The sequence below is a fragment of the Rhineura floridana genome, chromosome 15, assembly GCF_030035675.1.
Source record: "Rhineura floridana isolate rRhiFlo1 chromosome 15, rRhiFlo1.hap2, whole genome shotgun sequence".
NCBI classification, from domain to species: Eukaryota; Metazoa; Chordata; class Lepidosauria; order Squamata; family Rhineuridae; genus Rhineura; species Rhineura floridana.
Window position 1 is genome coordinate 33,823,843 of NC_084494.1, and position 24,212 is coordinate 33,848,054.

The 24,212-nt window shown below is 44.1% G+C and overlaps 1 protein-coding gene across 1 annotated transcript in view; it reads right to left on the reverse strand.

The window, feature by feature from the left end:
• Positions 1-24,212, reverse strand: part of MEIS3 (Meis homeobox 3) — a 55,869-nt gene that overhangs the window by 26,988 nt on the left and 4,669 nt on the right. The window contains exons 3-6 of the mRNA XM_061597759.1: positions 21,668-21,718; positions 18,291-18,341; positions 12,455-12,604; positions 2,851-2,962 (exon numbers count right to left, since the gene is read on the reverse strand). Of these exons, the coding sequence (XP_061453743.1) occupies positions 2,851-2,962; positions 12,455-12,604; positions 18,291-18,341; positions 21,668-21,718 (364 nt within the window). The remainder of the gene's footprint in view (positions 1-2,850; positions 2,963-12,454; positions 12,605-18,290; positions 18,342-21,667; positions 21,719-24,212) is intronic.

Consider the following 24,212-nt stretch of genomic DNA (forward strand, 5'->3'; position numbering starts at 1 on the left):
CTCAACAGATGGCGAGTGCTGGAATGCAGAGGCCTCCGTGTGTGTGTATGTGTGCGTGTGTGTAATCCCCAGATCTGAGAGGCACATGCCCACAGATGTTCTGTGCATGTGCACACTCTCTGCACATGTGTAGGGATGTTGCACACACATGGAGGCATGAATGCATCTTAGGCTGCATGGGGATGACTCCAGAGGGTAGATCCTGGCAACAAGGCCTGCTGGGGATGTTTTAAAATTAAGCTTGGATGTGTGTGTGTGTCTGTAAGATCTTCAGATAAGGAAGGGCGTAGAAAGTTTATCCTGAGCCAGCTTTTCCCAAAAAACTCCTTAGCACAGAGGTGTGGTTCATGCACGTCTTTGACCATATCGAACATAAATTCTAAGGATGGATGGATCAGGATATTTCCAGCCCATGTCAATTTCACAGGTGTTCATTCAGAAACCCATTCTATCCCTCTTTCTCATTAGTCCGTGGATTTTTGTTTAATCTGCATGAAACTTTGTATTTAAATGCTTATTTTATTTACTTATTTACTTATTTATTTTATCACAAATTAAGCATTTATAAACCTATTTTATCTCAAGGCACACATTTCTCAATGAATTTTATCCTAAATTATGCATTTTAAAATGCAGATTCTGAAAAAGAATCACACTCTGATCCGTATATTAAACATCAGATCAGTTTGCTTTGTAAATTCACAGAACACCAATTCCTGAAGCACCACTGATAAATTCTGTGCTAAGCTTTGTGGCTTTGGTTCAATTTAAGTCATGTGTGTGTGCATGGAGGGGGAGGAGGGGATGTTAGGAATCAAAAGTTGCATCCCCCCACCTTGTTCCTTGGCGTAAAGCCTAGCGTTCCCAAGTCTCCCTGTAGCACCCCCACCCCATTTTCTGAGAGCCTCCTGGTCCCCACTTTGATCCCACAACAGAAAAAGCCAGAAGAAGCCCATGTAACTTCCTGGGTGCTCAGTTTCCTTCTTTGCTCAACCATCCCTCTCTTCCCATCTCCATTCTTCATTGACTTTCCCACATAACAGACTGGATGGCATTCAATGTTAGTCCTACTCAGAGTAGACCTAGCAAAGCTAATAGACGTAGTGACTTAGGTCAGTGGGTCTACTCTGTGTAGGACTTAGTTGAATATAACCCTTTGATTAAATTTAGATTGTAAGGTCTGTAAGGCAGGGGCCCGGGGGTGTTGGCCCCCTTTTTTTGCTATTATTCTGTAAACAGCCAAGTACATTGATGACACTGTATAAAAACAACAACATAAGCAGGTCCCCTAATTTCATACTCTATTGTCTCTCCCGACTATCATAACTGGCATCTTAGCAGCTCAATCCCAGAAGCATCTCATTGCTGGATAAAAGGCTATTCAGAATCTAGCACTTGTAATGTACAAAATACTCTAAAGCATCATTACCCTTGTGTTAAGGATCCGTGATTTTTCAGAGGGACTTTCCTATCAAAGCCAGCCATCTGCATGTTCCCAGTTCAAATCTGGCCTCAACTATAAGCTTACTAGGTAGCCTTAGCTGAGCCTCTGTTTTCTTTGTCTCAGCCCCCTTCCCCCACTTTGCAAGATGATTAGCATAAAAATTGGCCTACCTGACAGGGCTGTTGTACAGATTACTGAGTTAATGTATTAGATGCACTTTGATCACTCAAAAGTAGAAGTTAGGGAGTAGAGTGCTTTTCAGAAACAAGTCTGCTGCAAAAAGCATTGCGGACTTCATAGACTGTGGAAAGGAGGGCTCAAAAGAGAAAAGGAGTATTCAAAAGGTGGCTGAACTCCCCTCCCCAGCATTCATTCAGCTGGGAGCAACAACCCCTCTGCCATTCAGCGCAAGGGCAATGTGATTCAGGAAGCATTGCCCTCACTCCAATCTGGCTTTATTTGTGCTCAGTTAAGTCATCTTATTGCCAAATCCATTTGGCTGCATAATGATTTCACTATTCCCAAAACACAGACAACCAAGTTAAGAAAAAAATGGCACCATTGTCACCAGCCAATTGTACCTGTTGGCCACAGGCTTATTCCCCGAAGAGGGAGGACAAGGGGCATCACCTTCTCCGGAAAGTATTCTGTCCATCATGAAAACACTCATGGGCAAACATTCAGCATAGCTTTACTTGAAAGCACTACACATCAGCCTTTCTGAACCTGCTGCCCTCCATATGTTTTATTTATTTATTTATTAGATTTCTATCCCACCCTTCCTCCCAGTAGGAGCTCAGGGGTGTTGTTAGACTACAACTCCCATCCGCCCTGACCATTGACCATGCCAGCTGAGAGTGATGGGAGTTGTAGTCCAAAACCTCTGGAGAGGTACCAGACTAAATAAGGCTGCAGTATTTAAATGCTAAGAACTACTGTTATGACTAGAGCAATTCTAACACAGACAATAAAAAGTCTGCAAAGTTATATTAACAAAGAGTCATTTGGTCAAAACGTGTTCGGGCTTTTTAGACTCCGTTTCTTAGGCTTTATTGCCATAAAACAATATTTTATCGTTAGATCACCTGGTTTATTGTTGACATTAGTTATACGTGGACCATTGATAGTTATTTTTCCTTAGTTTCCATATTTTTAAATCTCTATTCAATATTTTAGTTGAGGTTTTTTTAAAACACACACACAATTTCCCCCTTAAATTCTCTCTTTGCTGCATTAACTCTTTGGGTTAAAGCTATTGTCTTTCACGCCTTCTTTAGACAATTAATTCTACACAAAATCTTTTGCAGTCTCTGCAAGGCTCTTCTCATCTTGAACTCTCTCCCACACAGAAAATTCAGGTCCATGTAAGCAGAGTCTTTCTCCTCTGCAGCATCCAATATACTTACCTTGTTCACTAGAGTTATCGCCACTTTGGGATGCAATCCCACCACTGGAAGGCCCTGGCGTTCCAGAGTGTGTGGATCCCGTCTCATCATGGTCCCGGATCCAGGAGTTGTTCTACATGCCAAGAGAACACATGTGATGCATTTAGCTGCGAATAGGCACCAGGCTCCATGTTTTCATTTTATCCCCAACCCAGGAAGAACAGTTGTCAAAAGGCAGGTGGATTAGATAGAGGACCTTTAGTCAAATCCAATTCTTATCCCTTGGTGTTTCCTAAACGCCATGAGTGGCTAGGCAGATAAGCTTTGCAGGCACTGAGATGCAAAGGGGATCCTTGCATGAGCTCAGCTGTTCCAGTTGTGATGCAATGTAACTGGTGTTAAATTTATATGGCTCATGCACATTCTGCAAACCAATGAGAATGCTCCATGACTGATTTTGTATCTTGAAACATCCCCCATCCCATAGCGCAGTGGTTCGCAAAGTTTTTTCCCCATGGAGATTGCTGGGGTTCTTGGGGGGCCACTAAATTCTTTTTCTGCATACTTGTAAGAACTGTAATTCCATAAAATTCAAACTGTAATATAATAAAAGGCAATATAATAAATAAAAGAAGCAGTATAAATACAATTAACAATCAATATGAATATTCAGCCACAAATCCATAGGCACACTGTGGACAACCTGACTGAAGCTCTCCACAGACCACAGTTTGGGAAGCCCAGCCATAGCAGATGATGTGGAAGAGTATCGCAGTTTTCTAGAAAAGTTTGGGTACTCAGCGCGGGAAGCTAATGGCTCTTCATGTTCCCATTCCATGAGCTGGAGCTACACTTACACCCAGAGCTTGGAAAAGTTACTTTTTTAAACTACAACTCCCATCAGCCCCAGCCAGCATGGCCACTGGATTGGGTTGATGGGAGTTGTAGTTCAAAAAAAGTAACTTTTCCAAGCTCTGCTTACACCAAAGTCCAGACTGCAGGATTATAGTCGTCAGGGGGTATTTAAACCCCTTACTTTTTGGGGAACAGGGTCCCAGCAGGGTCCCTATGTCTCCAGCATCCCTCAAGCCAATCAGAGTAAAAGGAGATGAGCCAGCCACTGAGACGATTTTTCTCAGTAGTTAACAGTCTCCCCTTTCATGTTTATTGGTTCCTAGGGGCATCTGTTGATATTGGGAGAAGGCAGTAACAAGGACCTCATTCTCAACCCAGCAACAAAAAGCGGAGGGAAGGGGGCATGGCTGTGACTAATATCAAGAGACCCAGCACTTCTGAATTTGCCACTACACTACTGCCAGACTGTTGGGATTAACATGACTTTAAAAAGAGCCTGATCCCTGAAATTCAAGACATGCAGATCTGCCCATGGAACAGGATGGCTGTCCTTAAGGGAGGCTGTACCTACCACCATATTACATTGGAAACACAGAAGACTCACACACTGTGCATCCTTCCTCATGCTAATGGGTAGGTTGGAGGGAGAGCCAATTGGAGAGAGGTGCTTAAGCATCCCCCTACCTACAATTCTCCCCTGCAAAGATCACCCCTCTCCAAGGCAGGGATGGGCAAGTACTTCAATTCAGTTCGCATCAAATTCGCACTTTCTGAAACAGCATGAGGACCTGAACCGAACCACAGCCACCCTTCAAAAGTCACACTTGTTTGAATTTACAATGGAGTTCACCAACCAATGTTCACAAAAATGCACATTAAGGGAAAGTGTGCATAAAAAGGACTCATTGTGAGTGAAAATAACACACACAAAATGATTTCATTGACAAGACATTGCCAGCAAAGATGTGAACATGAGTCAAAGCTGCCTACAAAAATGTGTTTATTAGGAGAAATTCGCACTAAAATGCTGTAGAATTTTCAAGGGGATTTTTTTTTATTTGCAAACTGCGGCAGAAACGTGGAGAACTGAATTTAAGATTGGAAAAATGAGAAGCTGAGGCTGACACATCTTTCCATCCCTATTCCAGAGTGGCTTTTCATCATTTTTCCAGCGGTCCTGCTCCAAAACTAGAAGCTAGGGCAAAACAGTCTTGTGGGCAGCGGGATGGGATTTGCAGAGGAAACTCAGTGGGTGTGCAATGGATGAAGTTCCTCTCCCTTCCCCCAGCTACCCACCAGCTCTCTGTTGCAAGTGCCCTTCCCACCATCCCACTCACATGTTTGGGACCCTGTGATTGCTGAGATAACGTGAGCTGATTTTCTTTGTCTTTTAAAAGGTTTCATTTTTATTTTTAACTTGATTTTTTAATTAATTTTGTTTCCTGATGTCTAGAGGGTATTTTGTTCAGTTTATTATGTTTCTTAGGAATTTTTCTTGCATTTTTGTAGTTGATTTGTATGTTTAATGTTTAGTTTGATACCAAAGAGGATGTTCTGTTTAGTTGTTAATTGTATTTTATAAACTGTAGAAACTCGTTCGTATTTTTTGTTTTGTTTTGGATTTGCTGTTTATTTAAGATGTTTTAATTTATGTGGCAAACTGCTTAAAGTTTTGCTTAAGTATAAGCAGCACAGAAATTGTCCAAATAAAATAAACAAATGTACAGCTCCCGCCTCAGTGGTGCTCCTCTGACACTGCGTTCATGGAAGTCCACCTCCCCCTTACCTTGGTGCTGGTACATCCAGAGGAACCCTTGAAGCACATTTCCTTTAGAGTACTGGAATCACAAAGCATGTCTATAATAAACAATATTTAGGGATCAGCAGTGGCAGGTGGTGGCTCCATATTAACAGGGCAGTGGAATTCGCTCCAGGCTTTAGTCTGAACCCTCAAGGAGCTGTCCAGGGTGCTGCCCGCTGTTACGGAGCCACCAACCCCCAGTGCAAATTTATTGCTGGGGATTCTGAGAGTTGTAGTCCTAGTCCCAGCTGGATTCTGGGAGTGCCAGCCCCCTGGTCTGCTTCCCCCTGCCCCAAGGTAAATTACTTGGATTTTGGGAGGGCAATGTGGAGGCAATGACAATGGCTTCCAGGATTGGGCTGAGCACAGCCCCGCGCCCAACAGGCTGCAAGCAGGCTTGTGGTCACAAGCATTATAGGAGAGGTGCTTGTCTCCATCAGTCCACTTCCCCGAATACTCATCACCACTAGATTTCAGAGGGACTATGGCACAATGCCTACAGTGCCCCCCACCTGCCATGCTATGCTTTTTCTGCCTGCTGCTGAAAGTACCACAGGCCCTGATGGGGAGGGTGGGGAATGGTGGTACAGCTGGAATAGAGGCCCTTCCAAGCCCCTGGGGCTGTTGGCCAGCACCCAGCTTGGCCAACCACTTGTGCCAGGCCTAGTTTGAAACATACAGGCTGTGCAGGAGTTCAAGGCATTTGGGGCAATGAAGCAAGCACAAAAACAGGAAGTGCTAGTCCAAAACCAACGTCAACAGCCCAGAATCTCTTTCCCACTTTCCATCAACAACAGCATTGCAACAGAGCAATAAGTGGACATCACCAGAAACTGACACAAGGCACTTCTTGCACAAAACCAGATATTGTCCCAGCAATAACTCTTTAAAGTCTGAAGCCAAGCAAAATGCTCTCCCACGACCCCATCCCAAATCAAAGGATACAACTATAATGATAACAATAAAAAATAAGGGGAGAGTGCTCAATCAATGCTTTACGAGTTGTCAAGGTGCTTCACCTACGTCAGGGATAAGTTGGAGGAGAAATTTGATTCATTTCACATTTAAAGCAGAATATATCAAATCCGCGCTTTCCAAAAAAATGAGAGCTGAAACATAGCCATCCTACGAAAGTCACACTTCTCCTAATTCTGCAATGCAGTTCTCCCACCAAACAATGTTTACAGAAATGCACGTATTAGGAGAAAGCATGCATACAAACAAATATATTAGTGAAAACAACATAAACAAATGCATTATGTAAGCATAAATTGCAAAAATGTGTATGTTAGTCAAAACTGCATACAAAAATGTGTGTGTTAGGAGAAATTCACACTGAAATGCTGAAGAATTTTCACAAGGATTTTTTTAACATAAAAAATGGCAAATTGTTACAGAAATGTGGAGAACTGAGGACTAGAAAAATGAGAAACTGAGAGAACCGCAGCTGACAGATTAGATCATCTCTAATCAGGGATAGCCAAGGCAGTGCCCTTCAGATGATATTGAACTCCAGCTCCCATCAGCCCCAGTTAGCATGGTCAATGGTCAGGGAAGATGGCATCTGTAGTCCAACAACATCTGGAGGGCACCATTTTGCCTACCCCAATCTACATTCTCTCTGCAGTCCTTAAAAAGCCCTGCAAGGTAGGGCAGTATTGTTATTATTATTTCCATATTGTTTCTAAACTACGGCCCTTTGTAGGTGAATCCCTCCCTAGCCCACCTCCAAACCAGCAATGGGCTCCTGGCCCTGCACTGACAGGCCGAAACTCAGCAAATGAATTTGTTTTGCTAGCATGAGGATCCAACAATAGTGACAGCTTCTCTGGTTCAACTTCTGCCTGTTGTGAGGCTGCAAAAGCCTCAGAAATCTGCCAGGGAAACGGTGGCTACTCCTCTACCCACAGCACTCAAAATTTCCTCTCCTGGCCAAGCCTCTATGCCTCTCCCAATAAACCCTTTAAGGAGGAGGCCAGGATTTAGCAGAGATTTCCACAACACCTCCGCTGGGGCTGTAATTATTTTGAACCCCCCCTTGCCCAATTGAACAGAGTTCAAAGAGGGACACGCCGGGGCCTCTCGCCCGTTGCCCTCAGGAGGAAACGCACAGCTACCGAAGGGACTCAGATTGCAGCCCCCCGACTTGCCGGGGAACTAAAACAAAGCCCCCCTCCCCCGCGCCCTGCCCTCGCACGCCCTGCCTGATTAACCTGGCAGAGCTGATCACAGGAGCCCCACAAGCAAGAGGCCTAGGGGGTTCAAAGGGTTAAGGAGCTGCGGATTTCCAGAGAGAACCTAACACTTGTAGCCCACAATAAACGGGGAGGGGAGGGGGTCAGGGGGTCGCTGTTCCAAGCTCTAGGAAGCGAAGGTAGCAACACTAGCTGTTAATTAAGAGCAGACGCTGCAGCTTCTGCCCAAAGTGCCTTTATTGAGAGCAGCTTCAGAGTCAAGTCTGGGGCTGAGATTTGGCTTGCCATCCAAAGGACGGCAACGTATAGACATAAACAAATAAACACATTAAGAGGGACTTGGAATACTCATGGTTTCCCCCACTAGGGAACTGAGGGGAAGCTCAGTGGCAGAGCATCTGCCTTGCCTGCAGAAGGTCCCAGGTTCAAGTCCTGGCGTCTCCAGGTAGGGGCTGGGGAAGGACTCCAGCTGGAAACCCTGGGGGCCCACGGACAGAATAGATCGGGAGTTCCCAGACTGTGGTTCACAGACCATCCGCAAGCTTCATTCCAGTGGTCCGCGGTAGGCCCACATTACATATTTGTACTCATTTTGAATTGTTTTTGTTGCTCCTGCTATATCACGAGAGCCAGCATGGTGTAGTAGTTAGAGTGTTGGACTACGACCTGGGAGACCAGGGTTGGAATCCCCACACAGCCATGAAGCTCACTGGGTGACCTTGGGCCAGTCACTGCCTCTCAGCCTCAGAGGAAGGCAATGGTAAACCCCCTCTGAATACCGCTTACCATGAAAACCCTATTCATAGGGTCGCCATAAGTCGGGATCGACTTGAAGGCAGCCCATTTCCATTTTCTTATATCTCACACTGAATTTTAATGTATTACAGTTTGAATTCTCTGGAATGCAATGAAATGCAGTATATAAGAAGTAAAAAAAGCAATGAAAATACAACTGAAAATCATACAGCGCATCACGGCTGCTGCGACAAAGTGGCAGGAAAAAGTCACTAAGCAATCTGCCAAGACCCTCAGCCATGGGGCGGGGGAAGTTAAGGAACCCCTGGAGTGGACAATACTGGGCTAGTTGGACTGTCTGTTTGACTCAGTATAAACCAGCTTCCTGCGCTCCTGTGAAGATACAGCGAAAGCCAGCTGCTGCTGCTGATAACAGTAATAAAACTTCTTACCTACCCTTCACCACAAGGTCCCAGGGCAGATTACATCAATGTAAAGATGCAATCTACAGCCATACTACCCTGAACACGCCCGATCGCATCTGATCTCAGAAGCTAAGCGTAGTCAGGCCTGGTTAATACTTGGATGGGAGACCACCTGGGATATCGGGTGCCATAAGCTCAGAGGAAGGCAATGGTAAACCACCTCTGAACACCTCTTACCATGAAAACCGTACAAATATATCCCCAAAAGATTCATAGGGTTACCATAAGTCATAATTGACTTGAAGGCATATAACAACAAATATTTATAAATAAATAATGCATATATTAGGACAACACATGCATAAAAATACATACATTAGTGAACGCAGCATTCAAAAATGCATCGTATTAGTCAAAATCACACGCAAAAATGTGTATATTAGTGAAAACTGCAGATAAATTTACAATGACAATTTACTATCAGAAGAACAAGGTAGGTCCTAAAATATTTGTTTTACATTTCTAAAAGTATTTCTATACCACCATATCATAAAATGTCAAGGCAGCGTACAATGTTAAAACATAAAACATGTTTTTTTTAAAAAAAAAACAGATAATCATTAAGGTGACTAATCAAAAATAAAAATAAAAATCAAGCAACTCTAAAGGCCTGCCGGCAGGGCCATAATAAAGAAGGCTACTTCTGGTGGCTTTTTTTAAAAAAGGGGGTTGCAGTGAAAGCCCTCAACTGCAACAACTGAACACATCTTCCATGTAGAGATGCAGTGTACCTGTGATAAAGGCATGGTGGGGGAATAACAGGAACCATCCACTGCCTCCGTGCCTTACTTTCAGGCTTCCATAGGCACCTGGCTGGCTGTCACTGGAGAAGATGGGAGGGGTGATCTTCACCCAGCGTGGGCTGTTTTATGTTCAGTGCACAGAAGGGGAGACTCCAAAAGGCATCCTTAGATGTGATGTTGTAGCTGTGGCTAGAATTCGCCTCCTCCCCCTCTTCCAGCCCCACCCCAGAAACGCCACTCTGCACAGCTTCCAGCCCGATAGCCCAGGGGCACATTAAAAATGCAAGGAAGTTGCTATAGGCAAATGAACGTGTTGACTGCATTAGCAGCGCTTGGGGAAAATGAAAAAGTTGGGGGGGTAGGAAGATGAGGAGCAGCACAAGAGACGACCACGTCTCCTTCATTACCAGCTAACTGTCAAGGGCGATTATTTCCCAAATGTCCGGCACTTTTCTTTCAACCTCATGAATGTTGCAAAGATAAGAGGGATTGTTTCCCCCTTAAAGGGAAGGGTATGAGAGTGGTTGTGCCAGGCTGTCCGGGGAGGTGGTGTCAGGGAAAGCTAGGAGAGAAAGGATTCTATATATTTATTGTACACCATTATTTATCACTTTCCCCCCAAATTTAAAAAAAGAGAGTTGAAAGTGGCTTGAAAGAGAAGCGTCCCTTTGTATGATTTAGACATACATTCCTTTTCTCCCACGGTTGCTTCCAGTCAAAAAGGGTTTTGAAACAAATGGATCCCAAAGCCACTTCTATTTCAAAATACGTTATATAAGAGGTGGAGTAGTCTGGGAATATTCGTCATTTCCACACATAGTTCTGCCTTTACAAAAGTTATCAGTGTGTTTTCAGAGGGGATGTAGTCATCTAGGGTTGCAGGGGGTATCATAGAACCCTTATTTTTGGGGGGGGAACAGGGTCCCAATGTATTAGCCAATCAGCATGAAGGGGCAATTTGTTAGCCACTGAGAAGAATCTTCTGACTTGGTTAACATGATGCTTCCTTGTCCTTTTGTGCTGACTGCAACCAATCAGAGCCAAAGGAGGTGAGTCAGTCACTGAGAAGACTCTTCTCAGTATCTAACACATGCCTCCTCTTTCATGCTGATTGGGTAAGTGAAAAGAGAGCTTCAAGTATATTGGTGTCCCAAATCCTAGTCCCACGCTTGGCTTCATTTCAGAATTCTTAAAATCAAAATGCCTCTGACAGCTTTTAGCCCCCAGAGAGAGATTAAATGGTGAGGGGGAGCCTATGTACACAGCAGTTTTATTCTGGTTCTATAATTAAGCAGTATAGAAATGCCATCAATAAATAAATAATTGTGGTTATCATTTCCCAAACAGAAAAGCGTGGGCAATAACCTAATTAGAGCAGCAAATATTAAGCCCCGGATATAGCAAATGGGTTCTGAAAAGTTATCAGGTTATGCCAGACGAGATGTTGGGCTTTGGAATACTGACGAGCATAAAGAAAGCTGACCAAGCTGGCCAGTCAGAAACAGTAAGAAAATGCAGGATAATATTATTTCTTATTGATGAAGATTAGCCCACCCTTCATCAAATGACCCCAGGACTAGGGTTTGCCATGTGATGAAAACAACAAAATCTCAGCATGTTAAGAGCAGGTAAAAGCTGGCACAGACTGAAAGTTCATCATAAAACCACAATGGTAATAAATAGCAAGCTAATTGAAAATATTCTTTCCACAAGAGGAAAACAGAATGTGTACCACTGTTAAAAAAAAGGGGGGGGTGGAATACCATAAAGCCTGATCACTGTCCCCTTTAACTGGTATAACAGTGCTAGAATTCAAAACTAAAATATGAAATAACATTTCAGAGAATCCTGCCGTCAGCTGTTAAGAACACAGGAGCTGCCCTTTACTGAGTCAGACTATTGGTTCATCTAGCTCAGTATTGCCTACACTGACTAGAACCAGTTCTCCAGGATTTCAGGCAAGGGTCTCTCCAAGCCAGGGGTGCAGTGGACCAGGGTCTTGGGTGTGTGTGTGTGTCTGAAACAGTTTTTAGGGAGCAGAGTCCCTATGTCTCCAGTGTCCTGCAAGCCAATCAGCATGAAAGGGCAGTATGTTAGCCGCTGAGAAGAACCTTCTAACATGCTTCCTTGTCCTTTCCTGCTGATTGAAGCCATCAGAGTGCAAGGAGGTGAGTGAGACACCGAGAAGACTCTTTTCAGTAGTTAACACACTCCCCTTTTCATGCTGACGGACTCCTCGGGATGTCTGTTGTTGTGGGAGAAGGCATGTGAGGGAAGGACTGAGGTATGTGGAGATGATGGCAGATAGCAAGCAAGCACGTGAGGGGTGTGGCTGTGGGGTGCGTGGCATGGCTAACATGAAGGGACCAGGCACTTCTGGATTTGCCACTGCACTAATACTCCCAGTCCTACCTGGAGATGCCAGGGAGGGGATTGAAACTTCTGCACGCAAAGCAGCTACTTTAGCCTTTCCCCTATTGCAGATACGTGTCCCAAACATGCACTGATGCTTTTTGTCAAGGCAGAACTATGCATGGAAATAGCACTCAGATAGACTACTCCACCTCTCATAGAACACATTTTGAAATATAGCTAGCGTTGAGATCTGAAGCCACTTGTCATCGTCCTAACATTCCGACACAAACCTGGAAATCTACACAATAGACATTTGCAAATTTCCATGTTGACAGCAAATTCTCTGAACACCAATCTCAAAAAAAAAAAATCAAATGTTGATTGTAGCAGGCAAACAGTCCAGTTGTAGTCATCAAAAGCTTGTTGCTCAAAGATCCTGCTGCCAAGTGTCCTTACCTGATCAGAGAGGCTGGCGCAAGATCCGCCAAAATCTTCAAGGTCGGATTTGGAGCCCCCATCTCTGTCATCGATAACCAAGTCTATCGGCATTTTCCCCTTCAGGCAGGTGATGTAGCGGTGGCAGAAATTGTCACAGAGGTCATGCACCTATCATCATTTAAAGAAAGAAGAAGTTAAAAATGGCTGGTGGCTGGTTTCATAGCTAGAATTTACAGCTGGTAAGTATCTTGCCTGCACATTTGGAACTGCTCCTACTTTGATATTTGTTGAATAAACCATGCATGTTGAGCTGGGGAGTGCTCATACACATTTTTCCTATTGATCCCACGCCCTGATCCACTGGGCATTGCTCCTGAACTGCCAAAACTCAATAGGGCCCATGATACCTAGCCCTACTTACTCCACAGTTTTTTAAACCACAAGTTGGCAATTCTGCTAAGAGACTTTTACAGAGAATTTAAAAAAGTAATTAGGCAAGTTCATGGGAGGTGTCTTAACATCTATTAGGCAAGCTAACTAAGCAGAGCCTCCATGTTCACAGGTAGTGTACCTCAGAACATCAAATGCTGGGGGTGCAATGGTAGGGGAGACTGCTGCCTTCATGGTCAGCCTGTGGGCATCCCAGAGGCCTCTGGCTGGCCATAATGAGACACAGGATGTTGGAGCAGATGACCTGATCCAGCAGCAGAACTCTGCTTATGCCTCTGCGTTCTCAATTTTATCTAGCCGCACAAGCAGGCTTACCAAATTTAAAATCAAAGGGGTCATAAATTTTAGACACATCCACACCATACATGTAAAGCACATGACTTCTCCCAAAGATTCCCAGGAACTGTAGCTCTGTGAGGGGTAAACTACACTTCCTAAAATTCTTTCAGGGAAGCCAGGTGCTTTACACGTACGGTGTGGATGTGACCTTTGTGTCCCCAGTGTTACTTAGAACAGCAGTTCCCAAACTTTTTCTCTCCAGAGCTCTTGGCGGAGCACTTAATAATTTTTCTCCTTGTCAAAATTCAATTCGATCAAATTCAAATTGTAATATAATGCAACAAAATATAAGAAACAAAAGAAGCAATAAAATACAATTAAAAACCAATATAATATTCAATGTGATGGATGTGCTCTCTCCCATCTCCAACCACAAATCCGCCGACACACCACGGACCACTTGAATGAAACTCATGGGCCACTGGCACCACAGCTGGAGAACCCCTGACTTAGGAGCAGAGTTGGGTCAAGATAGTGCAGTGCCTAAGACAGCAAAGACTCCCAAAAGCACCCCACTCCCATACACTAAAAACACTATTGTTCAGTGGAGGGTGATGACTCCAGGTCAGCGGAGCAGTGGAATCCACTCTGGAAGTTAGTCCGAACTTTTCTCAGTACCTTGGACAGCTCCCTAAAAGTGTGGATTACAATCCGGAGTGGATTGCACTGTCTCACTGACATGGAGCCAGCAGCTGGCACTGTATATAGATATGCTGCGTGAGGATTTACCTTGTCCACTCCCCAACTGTGAATTTGGGCCCTTGGTGAGAGCCAAGGTGGCCGCACAGCCAGGAGATTGAGAAGGGAGCTGTGTCAGAAGGAGAAGGTATTGATATTGGTCAATATTTATTAGTAATTGCATGAATGTAACATCTGTCTATATAAGCTTGTGTATTTTTGTAACTTTTGTTGCTGTTCCAGTTGCCTGTAGTTCTTTAAGTTGTCTGCATGCTGCTGAGATAATTCAATATATTAAGTGGTGTAGATGACCTTTTGTTTTTACTGTATTTTTGAATGTTCTTTACTGTAGGGTTTTTTTAAAAAATTGTTGTAACTGCTTTGATGCTTGTAAAAAACTGAAATGGAGGTATGCAAACATATTTATAAATAAATAAAATAAATATAGATGTGGTCTAAATAAATAAATTAAGAAGTAAAATACTACTTTAGCTTCTAGCAAGTGTGTGTGTGTTGGGAATGCCCCATCATGTACGCATGTAGAAGATCTGAGCGGCTTCAATCACTGGTGCCTGAATGGGGCTGCCCATTCCTCTTCAAACGGGGCCTTTTCATCTCCCTACAGCCTCACCTCTGTCTGAACCAGCAAAGCACACACACACACTGCCTCCCTCTTCTGAACGCAACACCCTTTTCTTCCTTCCCTAGGACAAAGGATTAAACCCCAACTTCTAGACTCTGCTGCTGCCCAGTAGGTGTTCACTGTGTGACTCCAAGGGTTAATTGCATTTAACAAGGGATTTACCAGGTTACAAACATAGGGTGTTATTGTGTGGCTAATGAGCTCATTGCCCTGGCAAAAAGGATGCTGTTCTTTCCCCCATCTCCGCACACCCCACCTGCAGAGGCGGACAGTGGGATCTGAGGATGTGGGCTTGGCAATTGGGCTGCTTAATTTCGGAGGGGGAGATGTCTTGAAATAACCCTTCGCTCAACCACCCACTCTTTCCCAGGGCCCACCATATCCCTCATAGGGGTTAGCGGTCTGTAACTGCAATATGCCACTTTGGTGGGGGTGTCCATGGCTGAACCTTCATCTTAACAAACTAACAAGGAAACAAATGTTCCTTTCACATAGAAATCTAGCATGTTATTATTTTCTTTTTCTATTTTATATTGTTTCTTCCTCTGTTAGAAAATATAATTCTGATATTAATCAATATTTTGATTAATGGATTATGATAGTAGGTTAATTAGCTTGCCTAACAATTTTCTGTCTTTTCCCTACTATTTAGTTTTGAGTTTACTATATAGGCGTTTTTTTAAAAAAACAACAATGATGAGATACTGCTGAACTATTTGAATTATAAAATGATATAGTGGTGTTCTCTGAGCTTTTTTAAAAAAAGAAATTTAGCGTGTCAAGGAGAATGGTTATAGCCTTGTCTGCTCCCTGAGATGCTAGCTTTCTGTTGCCATATTTGCGCATCATGGGGAGCTTATCATGCATAAGTTGACTGTGTTTGCTCTGCTCCTGCTAGTCCTGGAGAGAAACAAACCATGATCCCTGGTTTAGTGTTACATCCAAACCACAGTTGGTGGCTTGTTTCACTTCCAGCAAACTATGGTCTGACACTAAACCAGTGATTGTGGTTTGTTTCTAGCAGAAAGGAGCCAAAGAACCCAGATAAGTGCATTCACAGATTACTGTGGTTTTCTGTGAACTACGTGTGGGCATTTATTTTATTTTATTTTATTTCATAAGGATAGAGGAAGGACATCATGTGGGTCCACAACTTCAGCTCGAAGCAACATGCCTAGATATCAGTTTGCCACATCAGTGGGAACTAGACTTAAGTCTGTGAAGGTCTGCTGCTTTCAAAAATTCTGGCACCTAATGATAAGTGCCTCTGAAGTTGTACAGGATGCCTGTTGCATGAGGGCAATTGTTTTTGTTTGCTTGTTTGAAAACTAGACCTACAAACACTGAACTCATGCAGAGTGCAGAGTCCCTCACACTCCGGCACTTAGGTGGGTCCTCTCTGTTAAGAAACAACATACTTAACCCTGGGGACTAATAACAAGGGAAGGCCGGTGTCTTTATATCTGCTTGTTGGGAGCATCAGGTCAGTGACGTTTGGAAGTATAATGCTGGTTTAGATGGAACTTCGGTCTGATCCTGTAGAGCATGGATGAAGAACCTCAGGCCCTGGGGCCGAATGTGGCCCTCAGAACTCTCCCCAGGCCATATCGCTCTTCACACCCTAAGAAGTTTTGCCTGGCTGAAGTGTGTCCTTGAATTCTGAGAATGCCTTTTGCTTGTCCGGATGCAGGACAGAGATAGGCAGTCTACCGTACAAAGGTAAAAAGTACTTTTGTTGCTCTGCCCCTTTTTATATCTGGCTCCACCCACCACAGGCATGCGGCCCTCGGAACATTGCCCGGAAGGGAATGCAGCCCTCAGGCTGAAACAATTTCTCCACCCCTGCAGTGGAGCAATTGCCTGTGTGCAATTTTCCTCCTGTTATATGCTCCTGTTCTTGCCGCTGGCCCAAAGGATGACATTCTATCTGGCTTCACACACCAGAATGTGAACCAGCCTGTCCTTTTACGCTGGCTGGGGCTGATAGTCCAAAACATTTCAAGGGCACCAGGATGGTGAAGGCTGCTTTTAGGCCTAGCCAAAGGGTGGCAGTAGCAGGACAGGAGGCTGTAACTGCAACCCTCCTTCCCCTCAGCTTCGAAATCTGATCTCCTCCTTGGATACCTTTCTCCAGTTTCACCTTCAGCTATACATCCCTAGAACAATTGAAACCGTCAATGTAAAGCTTGACACCCCTCGATCAAAGCAGAAAGGAGAGCTTAAGGGGTCTGCAGAGGAGCTGAGCTGCATGGCCTAGCCAGCCAACTCTGCTCAGCTCAGCTCTAGCACTGGGGCCTTACAACAAGCTTTGCTGAACATGAGCCACTAAACTGCTTCTGTTGACAAGACCACACTGCGGCTTTGCTACGTTTAAAGTGGCTCAATAGCTCAGATCTAAATTCTCACAAACTGTCCTTGATGGCGATGCCTCGGTCAGAAGAGGGTGACGGGGGGGGGGCAACCAGAGCACGGCAGTGGCCAGGGGATTTGTGGATGGAGCCATGGAACCTACAAAATGTAAGTGTGCAGATTTCTGTGTTTCTCTCCGGGTCAGTGGCAGGGGGCATCCCTGAATCAGCATTATCTGAACAGGCCTGGTAAAGTATACAGAACATAATGGAGAAGTGGACGCCGTCTCCTTTTAAAACATCTCCCCCTGCTCCTACATGAGGAAATGCTTCAAAATTGGAGCCAGCTGTTGCCGCTGTTAGTGAGAAGGGGAATTATTTGCAAACTTTCTTGCTTGAGGACAGCTTTGCTTTGGTTTTGTTTTTTTAAAAATTATACTTTGAGATAGTTGGATTTTCCCTTGGATGAGCCTCTGATGCTTTTTTCCCCAAGCACCACTTCAGGCTCTACTTAGGGCTGTGTAAAAACTGCAGTCCTGCAGAAGCACAGAAAAATGTATGGGATGTGGCATTGTTGGGCTGAGAATTCCAGCTGTGGAGAACCTGAGCTCTCTCACACACACACACACCTTTTCTTTTGTAAGGACAAGTTTCTTTCCCTCATGGTTGTGAAGACGAGCTTAGAAATGTGTAGGCAATGACTGAACTCTCAGGTATTTAGGATGTGGGCCTAAATAAGATTTTTAGGGGTTGGGCCAGGACTTCAGTGCCTTTATAACTCACTGCTCCTTCCCAGGGTAAGCAAAACTAGAAGAGAGGGTGTAAAATAGTAAACATGACAGAATAATTGATATAGAGATAAGGGAACGTATGTGGGGGGGAAAGTTCAATCTACATAATTTATGCAGGCTGCAAAGTCCAACTTTGGTGCAGGACTTTAAACTTGTTGGGGAAGTTGGGCTGTAGCTCAGTAGCAGAGCGTCTGCCTTGCATGCAGAAGGTCCCGGGTTCAACCCCCCCAGCATCTCCAAGTAGGACTGGGAGAGACTTCTGCCTGAACCCTGAAGAACTGCTGCCCGTCAGCTCAGACAGTACTGAGCTAGATGGGCCAATGGTCTGACTCTGTATCAGGCAGGTTCCTATGTTTCTCTGGTGTGGAATACATGCCCACCATGGCTTGGCTTCTCAGCAAACTTGATTTGGCTCAAAGCTTGGTTTCAGCAGTTACTGTAGGAAACTGCATCTCTTTGCATCAAGGATGTCTCTAATAAAGCAGGAATCGCCTCCTGTCTTACTGCCTAGTTTGCAAAATCACTAATTTTATTCTTTTGAGGGTTAGTGGTTGGGTAAGGGGTTTTTTTTAATTAAAAAAACCCTCAAAAACAAACTTCTATACCTTTTCTAATTCCAGAAGGTGGAATCTCAGAACTTGAATAGCTTGAATCATCTGTAATTATAAAAGGAACAAAAAACAGGTTGTTGCTAAAATGCAATGAATAGCTTGGAGACTGTATTACTTTTCTGTGATCTTATGCATGTTTACTGGAAAGAGTAAGCCTGAAGATAATGGCTTACCTTTGAACAAACAGGCATAGGCTCAGATCAGTGGCGGCTGGTGGCTCCATGTCAATGGGGCAGTGGAATCCACTCCAGGTTTTAGTCCAAATTTTCAAGGAGCTGTCCAAGCTGAAGCACCTTGACAGTTCAGACAAAAACCCAGAGTGGATTCTGCTGCCCCACTGACATGCAGCCTCCAGCCGCCTCTGGCACAGATAATTAAACAGGTGAGGCAGCTGGCACCTTAAATCCATATTCAAACTTAACCCAAGTAAAGTCATGATGGCAGAAGTAATCCTAGGTCAGTGTAACACATTCTGTTTAGTATATCATCTCTGGTGTAAAATGTGATATCTGGATGTTATACACATTCATCTGGGAACCTGGGGTTGTATTCAAGTAAGTTTTACTCAGAGTAAACCCATTGTAATTAATGAACCTAACTTAGTCATGACCAATAATTTCAATGGGTCTACTCTGAGTAAAAGTTACCTGAATACATCTCCCAGGCCCAATCAGTAGGGTGGCCATTTTCACACTGCCAAAAAAGAGGAAATGCACCACAAAACAAGAGGACACAGAAATAAATGGCACATGTTCATTTATACGACAGCATAATTGTAGAAATAATTATTGTAATGTATATAGACAAATTCAAAATAACTCATTATAGTGATGTAAGCTATGACCAGGTGACCTGTGTGCCTGTCCAGTCTGCACTCCGGGTGTTCCTAACTGCTGATGGACAGCTGAAAGATGCCTGCTGCTCTCCCTTTTTAAGGATTATTATTATTGTTATTAATTACCCATCCTTCACCTTCAGGTCCCAGGGTGGGTTACAACAGTTTAAATACCTTGTTAAAAACAATTAAAATCACAAACATTACAAAAATAAGGTGGGTCCTAACCATATACATTTGAAGTGTTGTCAAAGGTTAGGGTAAATAGATGCATCTTCAGTATTTGCCAAAAATTGTACAGTGAGGTTGCCTGATGTATCTCTGTGGGGGGAGGCAGTTCCACAATTTAGGGGCTGCTACAGAGAATGCCCTCTCCCGGGCCACCACAACCCCAAACTCAGAGCTTGGAAAAGTTACTTTTTTGAACTACAACTCCCATCAGCCCCAGCCAGCATGGCCACTGGATTGGGCTGATGGGAGTTGTAGTTCAAAAAAGTAACTTTTCCAAGCTCTGCCCAAACTTCTGAGGGGGATGGAACTATCAAGAAGGCCCCCTCAGCTGATCTTAACATCTGAGAGGGTCTGTAGGGAAGAAGGTGGTCTCTCAGATATTTGGGGGCTTATGTCATTTAGGCAGAGCTTGGAAAAGTTACTTTTTTGAACTACAACTCCCATCAGCCCAATACAGTGGCCATGCTGGCTGGGGCTGATGGGAGTTGTAGTTCAAAAAAGTAACTTTTCCAAGCTCTGCATTTAGGACATTGAAACACTAATGTGAGCACCTTAAATTGGGCCTGGAAACAAATTGGTAACCGGTGCAACTGTTTTAAAACAGGGGTTATGTGAGATCTCAATGGAACCTTGAATCCAGCCACTGTACTTTGGATCAGAGTTTCCAAGTTGTCTTCAAGGGCAGCCCCACGTAGAGCACATTGCAATAATCCAATTTGGAAGTTACCACAGCATGGAGCACTGTGGCCAAGTCATCTCTGTCCAAAAAGGCCATAGCTGGCAGACCAGATAGAGCTGGAAAAAGATATTCCCAGCTTCCAGACTTGGACTGAAAATGCCCTTGAAATGGAGGACTGCCCTCTGTAAAGTAGGACACACGGCCACCCTACCAATTAGGTTTCTCCGATACGTGTACATGGATGCTTAAGAATATATGTGCAGGAAACACCACTGTTTCCCAGAGCAACTGTAATGTCTGGCTCTGATGTGAAGGATCATGTTTTGACGCCTCAGATCAAAGGTCTTGGAGCCAGGGTCTCAACAGTTAGGATTGTTCTCTGAGCATTCCTGTCCTCCCACAATGACATCTATGGTCCAAGAAATTCTGGAAATCCTCTTGGAAGCTTCACATAATCCACTGCACCAAAATAAGCCTGCTTTGCTTGAATCAGGACTGAAGTTCTCATACAGAAAGTAGGAAAACTGCAAAAACACCAACTATGCATTTTAGGGAATTAGGGATGAGGTGTGTATGTGTGTCCCTGGACATTGCCATACACTAATTTAACAGACATACTCAAGGCAGCATGCATCCTCCAAATAAATTATTTTAATTGGCCCCATTCCAAATTGGTGATAGGGAGAATGCCTGCACAACAGCCCAGTATTGTAGGTTGCTATTATCTCCAGATTGCAGAGGAAGGAGATTAAGGCTAGGGTGGCCAAAGAATGAGGAACTTGCTTGCTTGCATTTGTATACTGCCCTTCATTGTTATTTTTAAAAGGGAGAGGAACTAAAGGGACACAAATTTGCACAAAGTTTGCATGTGCTGATTTGTAGGTACAGATACAAATTTAGAAATAATTACTCTAATTTAAGTAGAAATGCAGTACATCTCATAATTGTTGGGAAGGCTATGATCTTGTTGCTTGCTCAGTTTGCTGTCCAGGTATTCCCTGTGGATGGGCAATTTCAGGCCCGTCTTTATCTTTAAACTCACATAGAGGACTGTCCTTTATAAATTAGGGCACATGACCACCCTTGTTACGACTGAGCGGAAGTGGCTTGCCTAAGGCTTCCTAGCACTGAACCAGGAATTTTGCGGCTCGCTTTAGCTAAGCAATTGGCCCTTGCATCACCTCCACAGGGAAAGACCCAAGCTATCCAGTCAGCTAGGAGGCACTGGGGATGCAGATTCACTGGCAGGCCTCATGGCAGCCTTTCAGCATCCAGATGTGGCCTCATTAGCTGCCAGTTGCCAATCCCTGGTGCAAAGCAGTGAAGTAATGTTGGTGTGTGTCTAAGGCGGGGTAAGCCAAGGTGCTGTCCTCAAGATGACAGCTCTGATGGCAGAGGCTGATGGGAGCTGTCGTTTACGGACAACTAGAGGGCCGCATCTTGGCCATCCCTGGTTTAAGATGAATGCCAAATGCATTCAGATATGAATGGAGGGATATTTACCAAAAGTGTGTGGGAGGGAGATAGCCCTGGAGTCCCGTGTGCAATAGACAAGGATGGCAGACTGACTAGGAAAATGCAGTTTAAACACTTTTAGCACAAGGAAGACAGAAGAAGCATCCTTACCAAGTTATCCAGCTCAGGATTGGAAGAAAATAAAGGTTTTTCTGTCCTAACCTAAAAATAGACATTTTGGGATGGGGGAAGGGAGAAACAGAAGAAAAGAGAAGGCGCATTAGCAAGGGGGAAACACGATGGAGGAAAATATAAGGAATCGATGCGCATCACTGAAAAATCTGTTTCTCTCATTTCCCAGAAACTGTAAAGAAAAAAAAAAGCTACTCTTGTCCCAAGAGAGGCCCTGCTGGCAGTAGAACATATATTTTGTTTTCAAGAGTTTGCAACCTCCCCCTCCCCAATAGTCCCCCCCCCTGTGCTTTTTAAGTTCCTCAACATTCCTCCTCCCTCTATCAAAATGCAAAGTTTCATTTCCCCACCATATGTCTCCTTTAAGAGACAAAATCCCGGCCCTAAATCATTTCAACGCACTAAACAGACCCAGGCATCTCTGTTCTCTCTCTGTTCTGGGATTGGGTTTCCCGGCTCAGAGGATCCAAAATTCCGGTACCTGGGCAAGGCCTTTGGGTGGAGCTGCAGAGTGAGTGGGAGAGGAGAGGGTGAAGCCCAGCTTTGGCAGATCTGAGGGTGGAGCTCAGGGCAAATGCTATTTATGTTTGTCAGCCTGGCTGGGGCTAATGGGAGCAGTAGTCTACAACATCTGGAGGGCACCAGGTTGGCAAAGGCTGACCTAAAAAGTAAAACTTTTTTTTTAATCTGCTAAGGAGGGAGGTGGTCCAGCCATTTCCCCTTTTATTTTTCTGGCAATTGGCCCAAAAGGAACAAGGGGAGGGAAAAAGCTAAATCCCAGTAAAAGGAATTTTTCTAATTCCCAGCTCTGTCTCAAGGACAAACAGCACATTACTAACACATTATTTTTATTATTTTAAAGGAATGGGGGGTTTAGAATGGAGACGGGACAGTTGCTTAACCCTTCCTCTGCATCAGCATGCCTTCTCCACCCCCCAGCTTTTCTCTCCATAGGGGGCACTTCCAGACTGTCGCTATTTCTGGCTGGGATTCAATCACATTGTGGCAAATTCAGGTTGCACTTTTTTTATTTATTTCAACAGTTTCTATGCTGCTTAACACTGAAAAATTCCAAGTGTGCAATCAATGTTGATTTGGATCTCTTGCAAAAGAAACCCACTCTCCCTCCCCCCATATCAGTCTTTTTGAGAGTATCCAGATGTCCTGTTTATTGAGCATTTATTCCAGTTTGTTTGCAGGGACGTTAAACAATGTTGCACCAAGCAAATGTTATCCCACCCTTTCCAAGGCATTTCCCCCATCACTTTCCATATTGCAAAAAGTATGTGGGTTTTTTGGGGTGTGTGGAATTGATTTGTTGCACTCCAAAACAGCTTTAATTGCGCAACCTGAATTTGCCAGCATGTGACTAAATCCCATGTGAAAATAGCGACACTATGGAAGCACCCTTTGCGATCAGAAAAGCGGTGGGGGAGTGCTCTGCAAAGGGTGGGATAACATATGGTTGACGCAACATCATACAACGTCCCAAATCTGCACGAATGCTTGATAAATAATGTCATCTAACCTCCCTGCAAACATGTTGGGATGAATGATCAATAAACAGGGTAGCAGGTGAGTGTTTGGAACCAGAGAACAGGAGTTGCTTAGGAGGGGGGATTTGGAGCAGAGTAATGGCAGGGAGGGAAAGGGTTAAGCCACCCCTCCCTCCTTTCTCCACTCTGTATGTTATGATACTGAGGCAGTTTTTTTAAAAAAGTTCGGTATCCCCATCACAGCCTTTACGCTGTACAATGCATCTGGCTTGACCCATGCACCGCTCTTTCCATTTCATCCTGGGCAATCCATGTGATCCGTTTTGGCTCATGTTTTCTGCTCCCTCTCCCCAAGGTGAGGAAGACACTGCCTCTGAAGCATTGTCATCATATCAGTCAACTGATCAAAGATTCAAACTGCGAGCTTTTAATGAAAGAGTTTCCCATCTCAAAATGTGTCTACGTTGCTCAAAATGATCTACAGCACTAGCTCTGTCAGAATTTCATCCGCTTGCCCAGTCCGAATGGATATATAGAAGGGGGGGGAAGTGGGATTAAGAGTATATTTATTTATCTAATTTCTTATTATAATTTATAGGTTATAATTAATTAGAATTAGAATTAAAAGAAGTGAGAGAAACAGAAAGAGATTATCAACTTCAAGGCCAAACTACATGTATGGTGCTAAATATGTCACTTGAAGTTGAGTGATTGTTTTTCATCTAGATAACAGCAGGTAAGGAAGCCCACCCCCCCAACCAGACTCAGGACTGTACATTGGTGGGGGGAAGTTAACTCTTTCCTTCTTCATCAGGGCCATGATGAAAATCACCTCTCCCTCTAAACTGCTTTTTGGCTTGAGAGGGAAGCTCCCATTTCAGAATAGATGCTTAGAAGCGCTCCATCCGTAGATTCATTTATTTCAAAAGCTGTTTCCTGGCAGAGGAGAGAGGCAATCTGCACATGCTCAAAACCACTTAGTGTTTTATCAACACCTTTTTGGTGATTTTCCGGAGGAAGACTCTGTG